This window comes from Dendrobates tinctorius, unplaced genomic scaffold (genome assembly GCF_039654945.1).
Source record: "Dendrobates tinctorius isolate UK_male_01 unplaced genomic scaffold, ASM3965494v1 ptg000007l, whole genome shotgun sequence".
Classification (NCBI taxonomy): Eukaryota; Metazoa; Chordata; class Amphibia; order Anura; family Dendrobatidae; genus Dendrobates; species Dendrobates tinctorius.
Window position 1 is genome coordinate 24,018,053 of NW_027361675.1, and position 16,595 is coordinate 24,034,647.

Below are 16,595 nucleotides of genomic sequence, written 5' to 3' on the forward strand. Positions count from 1 at the left end.
CATGAAATGTGTTCAAAACCACATTCAAGAAGTTTATTAACTCTTCAAGTGCTTCACAGGAATTAAAGCAATGTGGAAGGAAAAAATGAAAATTTTACTTTTTCCCACAAAAATGTTTTGGGTAACAGCAGAAAGTGGACCCCGAACTTTGTTGTGCCATTTCTCCTGCATATGCCAAAAACCAATATGTGGTGAATTACTACTGTTTAGCTCCATGGCAGGACTCTGAAGGGAAGGAGCGCCATTTGACTTTTGGAATGCAAAATTGACTGGAATCAACTGTAGACGCCATGTAGCGTTTGCAGAGCCTCTGATGTGCCTAAACCGTAGAAACCCCCCACAAGTGACCCCATTTTGGAAACTAGACCCCCTCAAGGAATTTATCTAGATGTGTGTTGAGCACCTTGAACTCCCACGTGCTTCACAAAATTGTATTGTGTTGAATGATGAAAATAAAGAATCTAATTTTTCCTACAAAACTGTTGTGTTGGACACTATTTTTTTTATTGTTACAAGAGTAAAAGGAAAAAAATGGTCCCCAAAATGTGTTGTGCAATTTCAGCTGAGCACAACAATATCCCATATGTGGTAGAACACGACTGGATATACTGCCGAGCTCCAAAGGGAAGGAGTGACGTTTTGGAGTGCAGACTTTGATTAGATTATTTGCGGGTGCCATGACGCATTTGCAGAGCCCTTGAGGTGCCAAAATAATAGAAACGCCCCCACAAGTAACCCTATATTGGAACTGATGTAGTGTTTTTTCCTGTTATGTGAATTTTACTGTATAATGTGGTGGCATATGTGAGTTGTGTAGAATACATCAGGTTGGCATAGGTGAGTTGTGTAGAGTACATCAAGTTGACATACGTATGTTGTGTAGAGTGCATCAGGTTGACATATGTAAGTTATGTAGAGCACTTCCAGTCTTGCAATAAATTAGAGTAAGTCAGAAATAAATTTTAGTCCGTGGATGAGTAGAACACTTTGAAATAGTCTTTTATGCACACGCCAGGCTTATCAGAGCATGCGTCACACTGAAAAAATTGTGTCCTTCCTTCTGCAACATACTTAACACATTTTTGGGACCTTCTTTTCTGTCTAGAATGGGGACATCTCACTGGGGAAATGTTGCCCTGCACTGGGCCCTTCCCCTTCCTGACTTCCAAATATTAGGGTTTTGATTACTACCTCCTGAAACTGAAGGAATACGCCAGTCTGGCTTGCACATTATGATAGCACATTACCATTATACATTGGCATCTGTAAAGATGTGCACGGCCAGCTTTTTGTACCGCACATTAGTTTTCCGGATGGCACTGTATGGCTGGTGGACTTGATCAGAGATATCAACTCCCCTCATGTTCTTATTGTTTCCCAGAACACATTCTGGCTTGGGGACCTCGTATAGCAATGGGGGTGCTGCCGTTAACATGTATTGTGTGCAAAAAAAAGACATCCCTCTTGTCCTTATATGTGACCACGAGCATGTTGTCGCTACATTGGGCTCTGCTCTTGCCCTTTCTGAGCAGCTGCCCAATTAGAGTCCTCTCTGTTTTTGTGCACAGTACCGCATGAAGAGGAATTTGAAGACTGGGTTGCTGGAGTAGAAGTTATCTACAGTGCCTTACGAAAGTATTCGGCCCCCTGGAACTTTTCAACCTTTTCCCACATATCATGCTTCAAACATAAAAGATACCAAATGTTAATTTTTGGTGAAGAATCAACAACAAGTGGGACACAATTGTGAAGTTGAACGAAATTTATTGGTTATTTTAAATTTTTGTGGAAATGTTTTTTGATTGCTAATCCTCCACAATGACGAAATGGGGTTACACTTTTTGAGAGGAAAAACAGGATGCCGATCAATGATGTGCGTCACTGATCAGCGCTCAGTGGCTGCAGGACACACACACGGAGGTGGTGCACAGGGGGAAAAAATGACAGGAAAAGAAAAGTCCTAAGCCAAAAGTGAGTACGAATGCAGATTAGTGATGTGTGTCACTGAACAGCGGCTGCAGGACGCAGGCACGGAGATGGTGCAAAAGAAAATATATGACAAAAATATATGAGTAATATCTTAAAGGGTTAATCCTGCTTCACTCACTTTGGAATGGGGAGGCTAGTGGGGCAGGTGACATTTTATCTTCTGATAGTTGCTTCACCCATCATAAACTACACTGCTCAAAAAAATAAAGGGAACACTCCAATAACACATCCTAGATCTGAATGAATGAAATATTCTCATTGAATACTTTGTTCTGTACACAGTTTAATGTGCTGACAACAAAATCACACAAAAATCATCAATGGAAATCAAATTTATTAACCAATGAAGGCCTGGATTTGGAGTCAGACACAAAATTAAAGTGGAATGTAATGTCCTTAAAACAAGTCAAAATGATGCTCAGTATTGTGTGTGGCCTCCACGTGCCTGTATGACCTCCCTACAACGCCTGGGCATGCTCCTGATGAGGCGACTGATGGTCTCCTGAGGGATCTCCTCCCAGACCTGGACTAAAGCATCCGCCAACTCCCGGACAGTCTGGTGCAAGGTGACGTTGGTGGATGGAGCAAGACATGATGTCCCAGATGTGCTCAATCGGATTCAGGTCTGGGGAATGCCTTCATCTAGCAAGAACTGCTGACACACTCCAGCCACATGAGGTCTGGCAGTGTCCTGCATTAGGAGGTTTCCAGGGCCAACCGCACCAGCATATGGTCTCACAAGGGGTCTGAGGATCTCATCTCGGTACCAAATGGCAGTCAGGCTACCTCTGGCGAGCAGATGGAAGGGCTGTGCGGCCCTCCAAAGAAATGCCATCCCACACCATTACTGACCCACTGCCAAACCGGTCATGCTGAAGGATGTTGCAGGCAGCAGATCACTCTCCACGGCATCTCCAGACTCTGTCACGTCTGTCACATGTGCTCAGTGTGAACCTGCTTTCATCTATGAATAGCACAGGGTGAATTTGCCAATCCTGGTGTTCTGTGGCAAATGCCAAGCGTCCTGCACAGTGTTGGGCTTTGAGGACAACCCCCATCTGTGGACGTCGGGCACTCAGACCATCCTCATAGTCGGTTTCTAACCGTTTGTGCAGACACATGCACATTTGTGGCCTGCTGGAGGCAGTGCTCCTCCTGTTCCTCCTTGCACAAAGGCAGAGGTAGTGGTCCTGCTGCTGGGTTGTTACCCTCCTACAGCCCCCTCCACGTCTCCTGGTGTACTGGCCTGTCTTCTGGTAGCGCCTCCAGCCTTTGGAGACTATGCTGACAGACACGGCAGACCTTCTTGTCACAGCTCGCATTGATGTGCCATCCTAGATGAGCTGCACTACCTGAGCCACTTGTGTGGGTTGTAGAGTCCGTCTCATGCTACCACGAGTGTGAAAGCACAACCAACGTTCAAAAGTGACCAAAACATCAGCCAGAAAGCATTGGTACTTAGATGTGGTCTGTGGTCCCCACCTGCAGAACCACTCCTTTATTGAGTGTGTCTTGATAATTGCCAATAATTTCCATCTGTTGTCTGTTCCATTTGCACAGCACCATGTGAAATTGATTGTCAATCAGTGTTGCTTCCCAAGTGGACAGTTTGATTTCACAGAAGTTTGATTTACTTGGAGTTATATTTTGTTGTTTAAGTGTTCTCTTTATTTTTTTGAGCAGTGTAGTTCCTGCCACTATGTTCATGGTACACTGACCGCTCTTAAAAGGGCTCTAATGGCCAGAGAAGCAGGCTGAAAAAACATGATTACAACATCAAAAGGACCAGAAAAAGATGCAGAAATGTCAAGCAAAAGGATAGACCGAATACAGGGAAGGGTTATTAACATAAATAGCACAAGAAAACAAAGCGCTAATATTAGGGATGTGAACAATATCAAGCTGAGTTTACATACTATGAGCCCCACCCAGGGTTCACAGATGGGAGCAAATTAGATAACTAGTTAAGAGTTAACTCCCAAGCTCCCTGCCTCACTGGCACCACTAGTTCTAGAATAACAATAAAACTGAGATACTGTTGCCCAGCTGTATCTCCAACAAAGTCATGATGCTGCCCAGTGAGAAACAGAGGGAAAGAACATAGATGTAAATGTACCAGAGGCAAAATACCTGTCTCTCACGCACCCATCCCGTTACCCATCAGTAGCCATGATATCTTGATATGAAAGTGTGCGGAGCAGAACTAGCCTTCTGAAAGGGTGGGCCACTTTTCTATTAAAAAAAAAAAAATCACAAAAGGCATAACTTCATGCACAATACCATGTGAAATGTTAACATGTTTCCCTTTAAACTTTTATTGAAAATTTAAAATAAGCGATTGCTTTAATATCAAAATATTAGTTTGTATGATAGCTGCATAGATATTATGTACGGTACTTCAAATCTCATCTCTTTACATGGAGCCAGCGAATGTTGGTATATTACAATTCCTTTCCACTGCACTGAGGAACTGTTGGCACCTGGTGCTCTGCGGCTTCTGGGTTTTTTGTTTGCTTATTATCTTTTGCCATCACGAAACAGTGTATTTACTACTAGGGGGAGATCACTGCACAGGGATTTCTAAGCTTTCAGAAATAGTAGCTGTATGAATTGGTGTTTAAGACGCTCCCTCTAGTGGTTGTTGCTGGTAGATAGGATGAAACAATTTATTCATTCTGGAAAGGTGAGACATCGAGATGTGACACACAATACCCAAATATACAAGGGGAACTCCATCTTTCAACTTAAAGCAAATTGCCTACATTATGATGTATGAGGTGGATATTTTTAGGAGGTAAAGTCTCAGGTATTGTCTTTCCCTGATTGCATGGTGTCTCTTCCTAGTATGCTGGTGGGAGTATGTGCAAGTAAAAGATACTGTTGCTGCAAAGCAGCTTCCTCTGCACAAATAGTGTCCCATGCAAATGTAGGAAATATTCGTACACAACAACTTTATCTGAGGTTATCAACGTTGATCTCTTCGTTAAATGTGCCATTTATTTTGTGCCGTAGGGATGACTTGTCTCAGCTGCCATTTACCACCATGTGCATTAAAGAGAGCCTCCGACTACATCCCCCTGTAACAGCAGTGGCTAGGCGCTGTACTGAAGACATTACAATGCCTGACGGCAAAGTTATTCCAAAAGGTATAGTCTAACCTCGCATCACAGCAAGTTTATCAAATAAAAAAATGAAATCTGGAAATCCGCTATACGGTTATGTTTATCTCACACATTCATTTTTAAGAAAAACATTTTTTTTGCAGCATTTTTTTAGCTTTTGTTTACAGTGTGGAGGACATCCAAATGCAGTCCGATTTCCGTGGACTCTCAGAATGGAAATGATTTAGAAATTTTGTCCTCGCAGTGAGCTCCAATTTTCTCATTCAAGAGAATTGGATCACACTCTGATCAGACTGTCATTAGCATAATGTCGGATGAAAGAATCTATGGTCGTGTGACACTAGCCTTAAAGGGAACCTGTCAGTATTTTTTTCCCCATTTAATCTAACAGTAGCATAATGTAGGGGAAGAAACCCCGATTCCAGGGATGTCACTTGCTCAGCAGCTTACTGTGGCTTCAATACAATCAATATTTTATCAGAAGGAGATTATCACTGCAGGATCTGGTATCTTGTGTCAGACAGTCCAGCTAATCTGTGTAACCCTGTCCCACCGCTGTTTTACAGCTTGCTGACAATCAGTGGTGTGGATGAGGTTATTTACAGATTAGCTTTCACAGCACTGCTGCAGATACAGCAGAGAAAACAGGCATTCTATCAAAACTGCACCAAGCAGTCCAGTGAGTGACACATCTCTGGAATTAGGCTCTCCACCTCTACAGTCATGGCCAAAAGTTTTGAGAATGACACAAATATTAATTTTTACAAAGTCTACTGCTTCATTTTTTCTAATGGCAATTTGCATATACTCCAGAATGTTATAAAGAGTGATCAGCTTAACAGCAATTACTTGCAAAGTCAATATTTGCCTAGAAAATGAACTTTATCCCCCAAAACACATTTCAACACCATTGCAGCCCTGCCTTAAAAGGACCAGCTAACATCGTTTCAGTGATTGCTCCATTAACACAGGTGTGGGTGTTGATGAGGACAGGGCTGGAGATCAATCTGTCATGATTAAGTAAGAATGACACCACTGGACACTTTAAAAGGAGGCTGGTGCTTGGCATCATTGTTTTTCTTCTGTTAACCATGGTTATCTCTAAAGAAACACGTGCAGTCATCATTGCACTGCACAAAAATGGCCTAACAGGGAAGAGTATCGCAGCTAGAAAGATTGCACCTCAGTCAACAATCTATCGCATCATCAAGAACTTCAAGGAGAGAGGTTCCCTTGTTGCCAAAAAGGCTCCAGGGCACCCAAGAAAGACCAGCAAGCGCCAGGACCGTCTCTTAAAAGTGTTCCAGCTGCGGGATCGGGCTACCAGCAGTGCAGAGCTTGCTCAGGAATGGCAGCAGGCAGGTGTGAGTGCATCTACACGCACTGTGAGGCAGAGACTCTTGGAGCAAGGCCTGGTCTCAAGGAGGGCAGCAAAGAAGCCACTTCTCTCCAGGAAAATCATCATGGACAGACTGATATTCTGCAAGAGGTACAGGGAGTGGACTGCTGAGGACTGGGGTAAAGTCATTTTCTCTGATGAATCCCCTTTTCAATTGTTTGGGACATCTGGAAAACGGCTTATTCGGAGAAGACCAGGTGAGCGCTACCACCAGTCTTGTCTCATGCCAACTGTCAAGCATCCTGAAACCATTTATGTGTGGGGTTGCTTCTCAGCCAAGGGAATGGGCTCTCTCTCAGTCTTGCCTAAAAACACAGCCATGAATAAAGAATGGTACCAGAATGTCCTCCAAGAGCAACTTCTCCCAACCGTCCAAGAGCAGTTTGGCGATCAACAATGCCTTTTTCAACATGATGGAGCACCTTGCCATAAAGCAATGGTGATAACTAAATGGCTCAGGGAACAAAACAGAGATTTTGGGACCATGGCCTGGAAACTCCCCAGATCTTAATCCCATTGAGAACTTGTGGTCAATCATCAAGAGACGGGTGGACAAACAAAAACCTTCAAATTCAGACAATATAAAAGCATTGATTTTGCAAGAATGGACTGCTATCAGTCAGGATTTGATCCAGAAGTTGATTGAGAGCATGCCAGGGAGAATTGCTGAGGTCCTGAAGAAGAAGGGTCAACACTGCAAATATTGACTTGCTGCATTAACTCATTCTAACTGTCAATATAACCTTTTGCTACTCATAATATGATTGCAATTATATTTCTGTATGTGATAAAAACATCTGACAAACACACATAAAAACCAGAGGCCAGCAGATCATGTGAAAATATAATATTTGTGTCATTCTCAAAACTTTTGGCCATGACTGTACACCATGATGCTCTCAGATTCCATAGCAACAGCCTACTGACAGATTTTTTTCAATCATTTTTCAGAAAAGACAAATACATATTTATTTTTACATAATCTCCCTGCTTCTCAATATACAGTGTTCATCTGTCAACAGGCTTTCGTATTTCCTCACTTTTAGGCTGAGCTGCGAGTCACGAATGCACCTGTGCCTTTAGGGTGTGTGCACACGTTGCAGATTAGTTTTCGCATGTGTTGGCATAAACTGCAGGTTAAAATGCATGCCTGCGGATTCCTAGGATTTCTCTAGCGGATTTGATGCAGAATGTAGGAGAGAGAGAGAATGGGAGAGAATTTTGTATGTTCGTTGTCCCGGAACGAAAACTGCAGCTGCGTTTCATCACACATGTATCATTGTTCTCACCTGTCTCTTATTCACTGGCACTTATCCAACAGAATTAGTACATGCACGCTCATTGCTGTCGTCATACATGAATGGCTGATACTTGTGTGACCTTCCTGGAACTTCTCTATCCATTCAGACACACATCGCAACAAACACTTTCTCCATACTGGGCACAAAGGCTTTGATAAATATCAGCACCAGAAACACCCTCAGACCAGAGAAATGAACCGCTTCGTGCCATCAAACGCTTCATCTGTGGCCTCTTCGCTATCGACCCGGACTTCTGGGCCCATCCAGCCCTCGGAGGTCTCTGTGTGTTGTAAGTCGCTACGATGTGACATCAAGAAGTGTGCCAAAACTTGCTTAACAACCTCTGAGGTGTGGATGTGGCCACAAGTCCTGGCTTAGAGTGGGGAGGTCAAAAATTCAGTGTGCGACCATGGAAAAAAAAAAGAGTATCAGACCTTTGAGTGCCTATAGTGAAGAGGCCGGAGATGTGTCTCAATGGTGGAAAGAAGAGCAACGCACAACAAACAGTGGGGCAGCTGGGGAGGAGAGTATTAGTATGGGTTTTTCTTTAACCAGGTCTCCCACATCACTCATCTCACCAGCCGTCTCGCTGCCCATTGTCCGATCCCCTTCTTTTTGCTGTTGCGTGACACATCTCCGGCCTCTTCACTATAGACCGTGATCTTGACGTGTGGACGCAGCCGGAAGTCCTGGCCTATAGTGAAGAGGCCAAAGATGCAGTGCACAACGACAGATAGAAGAGGACTGGACGGCGAGCAGCAGGACGGCCTGAGATATGAACTGAACAGTCAGGTGAGTATTATTTATTTATATATTTTTAACATTTTTCATTCATAGCTAGGAGCCGTTCATAAGTCGGGGGACTGTATATGTGTGTGAGAGAGAGACAGAGATAATATAATTGCACACATTCATATGCTTAGAGATGTTTTTAACTTACTAACTACTTGATAATACTTGTGTTTTTCAGGAAACACCACCCTGATAAGTATTTATGGAACACACCATAACCCCGCTGTTTGGCCAAATCCCGAGGTACATTATGTTGTTGCTTTTTTTTTTGTACCATATGTTTTTTTATTATTTGAATAATAAAAATTAAAATTTTGCATTACACATATATTTGGTATATATACTGTATATATATTTCTTATGCAATCCCTTTTATGCGTTTGACTTTTTCTTGCTCTACTTTTTTTTTTTATTTCTACTCGAAAAATTAACCAGAAGTGCGTCGTCTTTTACTCAGGTCTATGATCCATATCGGTTTGATCCAAGCTCCACACAGGAGAGGGCTTCACATGCATTTGTTCCTTTCTCTGCTGGGCCGCGGTAAGGATTAAGTCTTTCCGGCTGCGTCAATTTCTATTTTTACTGTTAGGGCTCATACTCACATACGAGAAACTCGGCCGAGTCTCGCATGTCAATACCCGGCACTGCTGCCGGAACTCGGAGCGGAGTGTGCGGCTCCATGTCTTTCTATGCAGCTGAACGCTCCAATTCGAGTGCCAGCGGCAGTGCCGGGTATTGACGTGTGAGACTCGGCCGAGTTTCTCGTATGTGAGCATGAGCCCTTACGTTACTTTCCTCCTTTCTTCCATGACCCTAAGGCTAAGTGCACACGTACTGGAACTCTCACGGAAATTACCGCGAGAATTCCGGAATTCCAGTCCGCGGGAAAATCGCATTTTAAATTCCCACGATTTTCCCGCGGAAAAACTAGCATTTTGCAAGCGTATTTAGCTTGCAAAATGCTAGCGTTTTCCAAGCGATCTGTAGCATCGCTTGGAGAACTGATTGACAGGTTGGTCACACTCGTCATACATAGTGTTTGACAAGTGTGACCAACTTTTTACTACTGAGGCCGCCTATGCAGCATCAGTAGTAAAAGATAGAAAGTAAAAAAAAAATAAAAAATGGTGTTATTCTTACCTTCCGACGTCCCGCGCAGGCGTTCCCAGTAATCCTTTGCGAAAATGCCCATGATGGCGTCCGTTCTCGCGGGATCGCGATGTCTCGCGGTAATTCGCGATGACGTCGCGCGAATGACCGCGAGACTTCGCGATCCCGCGAGAACGGACGCCATCGCGGGCATTTTCGCAAAGGACTACTGGGAACGAGAGCGTGAAGAGAAGCGGGAAGACTGCGCAGGACGTCGGAGGGTGAGAATAACAATATTTTTTATTTTTAAATTCTATTTTTTACAGGGATATGGTGCCCAGAGCCCGGAGGACAGTCTCCTCTCCTCCGCACCATGGGTACCATCCGCAAATGTTCTGCTTACTTTCCGCATGGTGTGCACAGCCACATGTGGGAAGTAAGCGGAACAATGCATTCCTATGGGTGCGGGATCGCCGCAATTCCGCAAATTAATGAGCATGCTGCGGTTTTTACCACAAAGCGATTCCGCCAAGGTAAAAACCGCAGCATTAGCACAGCATTGCGGAATCCCATAGGAATGCATGGGATGCTTATTTTTCGCGGCAAATTCGCGCGGTTAAAACCGCCGCGGAAACGCGAAAAAAACGCCACGTGTGAACTCAGCCTTATGGTGAACCTGCCACCTTGGAAAGCGGTATTTAACTTGGGTTAATCTGTAGGTAATTATCTTTAGAATGCTGCCTGAACACACTAAAAGTGCGGCTATCGTGGAGAAAATGAAAATCTTAGGGTCTTTAATATGGTGACACAAGCAACATATTTTATTTCTTGAATTTCCAATTTTGTAATTTTCACCAAATTAATAAATATACACGTTTGATATTGCTGCAATCTGACTAATCTGGAGAATTATATTGCCAAGTCATTTTTACAGCATAATGAACACTGTAAAAGCAGATCCCAAATAAAAATTTCAGTATTGTGGGGGTTGGTTGCGGAGTTTCACCAAGGTTGGATTTTTTCCCCTTTTTCCAGTACTTTGCTTTATAAAATGAATGAAATACTTCAAAACTGTAACGTGTCCCTCAAAAAAACAAAACCTAATATAGCTATACCAATAAAAAAAAAATTGTACTTACCTGCAGCTACAGGGCTAATCTGCAGCTAAATTGCATTATAATGCTACACGGCCACCTTACTAGAAGTGTAACTACCGGGAGAAAATGAACTTATCCTCTACCGGATGCCGCTGGCTTCAGTCATGGAGGCATGCACTCGGCAGCTACCCACAGCACTTTGATTAAAAGACAACTCTGCAGTGCATTTGTGCATAGCGAGCTGTCAAAGTGCCAGGACGGGCGTGCTTACAGCCGCTGCTTACTCTGTAGCTGCTCTGAGAACGCTCTCATTTTGGAGAAGATAAGAGGTTTTGATCGATTCCTATTGCATTATTTGCAGTGTTGCAGTTACCAAAAATCTGCTTTGTTTTCTTTCTCTCTTCAACTTGCAGCATTTACCAATTAAATTAATTCATGTTCTGTTTGATAGATCAGACTTTTCAGGGATACCACAATTGTTTTTGGTTTCTTTGTTCTTTTTTTAAATTCTGATTCTAATTTTTTTTTTTACGTTTTTAAAAACATTATTTTCCTTTATTTTTGTAGTCCCCTTAGGGAATTTGAACCTGCAATGGTGCTTTCTCTTCCACTCTATACTGCATTATCACAGTATTGTACTATATGGTAAAAATCACAGGATGGGTTTCACCGAAACACAGGCATGGGGGCCTTCAGCAGACAACCCCCCCGGCTGCCAAGGCAGCCCAACATTGCCCCGCAGTAGCGTCTCGCAGGGGATGATGGGTATGTGGAACGGTACACTTTAAATTCCATTGTCAGAGGTTGACTGTGACATTTGGTCTACATGAAGCAGGCAGAAATCACTGTGGTTGTGTTGCACTTTCTCTGGTTAGAGGCAAATGCTGGCTGTGTAAAACAGCCAGTATCTGCCAGGAATGATGGAGGCTCACTTGCATCCAAGATGGGTACTCGACATATGATGCAATTGTATGTTTAATGTTGAGACGGAGTTAAGCAGTAATACAAAAAATGTGGCTATCGAAATCACATTTACAAATATTTGCATTTTTAATCAAGAAATAAATGTATTTACAGTAGGTTAAAATTATGTTTCAATAAAATGTTTAGATTAAACGTTTTAAGAGTTTTTGCAGCTTTTTTTATAATATAACTTATGGTTTTTAACCTCTAGGAATTGTATTGGACAAAACTTTGCCATGGCGGAAATGAAAGTGGTGCTTGCTCTTACACTTCTCAACTTCAAGGTGACTTTGGACCCCAACAAGTCAGTCCGCAGGGTGCCAGAGCTGATCTTAAGGGCAGAGGGCGGGCTGTGGCTTCAAGTGGAAACTCTAAAAGCTTAAACGTACAGCAGGAGCTGGAAAGCCATAGAGTACACTTCTCTACTGTAGCATGATAATTAACTATTATAGTCAAGTTTATTTTCCACAATCATTCGTGATCTTCACAAAATTCTAGCAGATTATTGTAGGCAAAAGTGAAATAAAGGAGATCTAATAGATCAAAGTTTCTTAATGACTATTTTGAATGTCTGTTAATTCTTCATGCCGTCTGTATGTGAAAGCAAAATTTTTGCTATATATTTGTGTTTCATGTCATTATCTGACCTTTCTAATTATTGGAATGCCATGAGACTTCATACCACACCACCCGGTGATGTCAAATTTGACATTTTTTTTTTTTTAAATTCGTTTATTAAACCATAAGCAGTTTTACAATACATACATTCAGTACAAAATGTTAAGCCTAGTACAAAATAGATATGTACAATTAGGATGAAGACATGAGGCATAATATGTGCATCAATTGTATGTAAATAAAGCAGACATAATATCAGTTGAATCACAATGGTGTTATGTTATTGTACCAGTAATAGAACCTGCCTGGCTTCTAAACTCTACCTACATCTACTAAAACATTAACTATTCCGCAGCCTACTTCTATATAGTAAGCAGTTTATTGTGCGACATCTCCGCTCTGCAAGGTAAAGTGAGAGGAGTGCCATCTCTCCCAAGTCTTTTTAAATTTACCTGGGCACCCTCTATTCTGATACAGTGTCCTTTCATATGGGATAATCGAATTTACGAGAGTGATCCAGGACCCAAGAGAAGGAGGTGAATTCCCCATCCATCGTAGTGCTAGTATCTTTCGTCGTAGTGCTAGTATCTTTCGTGCCATGAACAGTGTCTCCCGTAAAAAAATCCCAACATAATGTCCCCATGTCTCCTCATCCCACAATCCAAACAGACATATCAGCAGTTCGAGGGGAACAGGTGTTTGTACCAAGGATGTTAATAATGACGTCACCCCTCTCCAGAATTGCACAACAACAGGACAGCACCAGATCATATGAATAAAGTCTGCATCCATTGAATGACATCTCAAACATTCCGATGACGGATATCGGCCCATCTTAAAGAGTCGAATTGGGGTCAAATATGATTGATTAATAATGTACAATTGTATCATCCTGTTGTTGGCAGACGGAGACACCCAGATTGGCGACTCCAGAATTTCTTCCCATTCCTCATCCCGTGTATCAGGAATGAGCCTCTCCCATTTCTTCTTAACGGAGTCTACGGCGCATTCTGTCCCCACTGACAACATATATGTATATAGAGAGGAGATGAGACCTTGAGGGCCCTGTGACTTGAGGATCCCTATCAAGGGCAGAGACGAAATGGCATCACTCATATCTAGATTTCTCATATGCGATTGAAAAACTGACCTTAGTTGTAGGTAACGGAAAAACTGGGATCTCGGGACACCGCGATTGACTTGTAATTGCTCAAAGGATATTAAAATACCATGATCGTATAGATCACCTATCGTAGAGACACCGTACTGAACCCAGAACTCGGCAGATGGATGTTCACGCAGCACCGGGAGGTTGTCATTATTCCACAGGGGCATTTCAGCTATAACATCGCCAAATCCAACCACCCCCTTAATCTGTCTCCATATCGATCGTGCCAGACGGAGCAGAGGCAGCAGTCTCGGGACATTTATTTTCCTCATTTCTAAAATACCTAGTGGGCAACCAGTCCCTGCAGCATGAAGAAGATGACTCTCCGAATTCGGGAGGTGGCCTCCAGGCATCCATGCACTTAAGGCCTTGGCCTGTCCAGCTAGATAATATAAAAAGAAATTGGGTAATGCTGCCCCCCTCCCCTCTTGGGCCTCTGTAGAGTGGTCAGCTTTAATTTAGGTCTGGCTTTCCCCCAAATAAAGGATGTGGTTTGGGAATTTAAATGAGCAAAAAAGGATTTGGGCACCACCACCGCACTATGTTGAGGAAAGTAGTTAAGCTTGGGGAGTAATATCATTTTAATTAAATTAATACGTCCGGCTACAGACAATGGAAGCTTATCCCAGATCGCAAATTTACCCCTAACCGTCTCCAGCAGTGGTTGTATATTGAGTTGTAGATCAAATTTACTGCCCTTAGAGATATGAACCCCCAAATATTTGAAACTGGTCACGATGGGCAGTAGGGAGAGAGTCTAAGTCGTGGCATTGGAGCATGGGAAAGAGGCATCAAAGCAGATTTATCCCAATTTATGTAAAGGCCAGAATATTTACTAAATTTATTTATGGTAGTAATCACTCGTCAGGGTTTCCTCTGCTTTGTCCATAAATATCATCAGCATATAGGCCTATGGTATCCGTCCGACCCGCTATCTCTATACTAGGGATATCAGGGGATAATCTTATACGAATTGCCAGCGCCTCAATAGCGAGAGCAAAAAGGGCCGGGGAAAGAGGACACCCCTGACGGGTTCCCCTATGCAATGAAAATGATTCAGATATGGAGCTATTTACGATGACCCGGGCCTTGGGCTTCATGTATAAGACATTGACCCAGTTTTGGAATCTTTCGCCAAATCCATATCTCTGCAAAAATGCATGGAGAAAAGGCCATTCAAGTGAGTCAAAGGCCTTGGCCGCATCTAGTGATGCCAATGCCCATTCATTATCAGGTACCAGAGAACTATATTGGGCCACTGACTGGACACGTCTGATATTTGTGGAAGTGCTGTTACCCGGCATAAAACCCGTCTGTTCAGGGTGTACAAGATCCAATATAACTGTATTTACTCTTTTGGCTAAAATTTTTGTAAAAATTTTATAATCCACATTTACTAGTGATATAGGCCTATAAGATCAACAATCCAAAGGGTCCTTCCCCTCCTTTTTTAGAACTATTATATTGGCCTCATAAAAAGACTCCGGCATGCATCCCCCCTCCCAAATCCAATGAAACACTCTCAACAAAAGGGGCGCCAGTATATCCTGATATTTTCTATATAACTCCACAGGAAATCCATCCGGCCCAGGGGCCTTCCCGGAGGCCATGTCTTTTATGGCATCCTCTACCTCCTCCAGAGTAAACTCAGCATCCATATAGGCCTGTTGGGAAGGACTTAGCGTGGGAAACTCTATATCTAACAAATAGTAAAAACACTCTGGGCCATCCACATCTGTCTTAGAATTGTACAATGAGCCATAATAGTCAGAAAAGCACTTTAGTATCTCCTCCGTTGAGGAAACCAATGTACTATCTGAATCACGGATCTGTAGAATTGTGTTGGTTGCATTATGCTGTCGTACCAAGTAGGCCAGAAACTTACTCGCCTGATTCCCCATCTCAAAATAAGACTGCTGGGCAAAAAATAATTTACATTTCGTCTTGGTGCCCGTGTATTGAGCATATAACCTTTGAGCGGTCAGCCATTCTATCCTATTACTGTTAGATTGATCCGATATATAGGCTGCCTCCAAGTCCTTCAGACGCCGCTCCATCTCGCCATCCTCCTCCGATGTCACCCGCTTAATGTGAGAAATCGTAGAGGATAGACAACCCTGTAAATAGGCTTTAAGAGCATCCCAAAATATATTAATATTTCGGGGTTCGGGGTGGGACGAGACGAAGCAACGTAGCTGATCTATCGTTCTATCAGGGGGTGTTATCAACTTCAGCCAAAAAGGGTTCAGCTTCCATGCTATGCTGTTAGTCAATGGCCCATATTTAAGTTTGAGAATGACTGGACTATGATCCGAAACTCCCCTGTTCCCGTGTTTAATGTCCTCCACCCACGCCGCCAGACCGCTGGATCCAAAAATGTTGTCTATGCGAGACAGAGCGTTTAGTGGAGGAATGGCAAGTGTATTCCCTCGTCTCTGGATGGTGCACTCTCCATAGATCTAGCCACCCACTACCCGCCATGAATTGTGACAGTTGGGATGTGCCCGGGGGGGGGGGGACCCCACCCTGTATTCCATCGCCCAGTCTCAATTTATCAAGATGGCTATTCATGACCATATTAAAATCTCCCATACAGATGACATGTGCGTCTGGGTAACTTAAAGCGAAGCTCAATGCCTTCTGGATAATTGATATATTGGCCGGAGGGGGATTGTACATACAAAGGATGACATATTTCCGAGAGTCAATCAGCGCATGAACAAACACAAATCGTCCCTCAGGGTCTTTCCGGGCTTCCCTGATCTCCCACCGAACATCCTTATGAATTAACAGAGAAACTCCCCTTGAGTAGCTGGTGTGAAAAGAATGCATAAACCATTGCACCCACGTTTTTTGCACCCACTGAACTGTATCCCTGGTCAGGTGCGTCTCTACTAGGGCCAATATGTGAGGACGGTAATGTCTGACCTGTGAGAATACCTTAATTTTCTCGCGAGGGGTTTTTATGCCCCTCACATTTCAGGTCATACAAATCAGCTCAGAACCCATTACCATCCATTCAAATATGGTGTATAATGGTGCCTGAGCCAGGTGCAG

At 43.1% G+C, this 16,595-nt stretch overlaps 1 protein-coding gene across 2 annotated transcripts in view; it reads left to right on the forward strand.

Annotated features, from left to right (window-relative positions):
* The window catches only part of LOC141086501 (ultra-long-chain fatty acid omega-hydroxylase-like), a 115,050-nt gene extending 102,416 nt beyond the window's left edge, over positions 1–12,634 (forward strand). For both annotated transcript variants that reach the window (XM_073572618.1, XM_073572627.1), the window contains exons 10-13: positions 5,002–5,135; positions 8,782–8,846; positions 9,061–9,143; positions 11,964–12,634. In XM_073572618.1, the coding sequence (XP_073428719.1) occupies positions 5,002–5,135; positions 8,782–8,846; positions 9,061–9,143; positions 11,964–12,135 (454 nt within the window). In that variant the 3' untranslated portion in view covers positions 12,136–12,634. The remainder of the gene's footprint in view (positions 1–5,001; positions 5,136–8,781; positions 8,847–9,060; positions 9,144–11,963) is intronic.
* Positions 12,635–16,595: the final 3,961 nt, after the last annotated feature.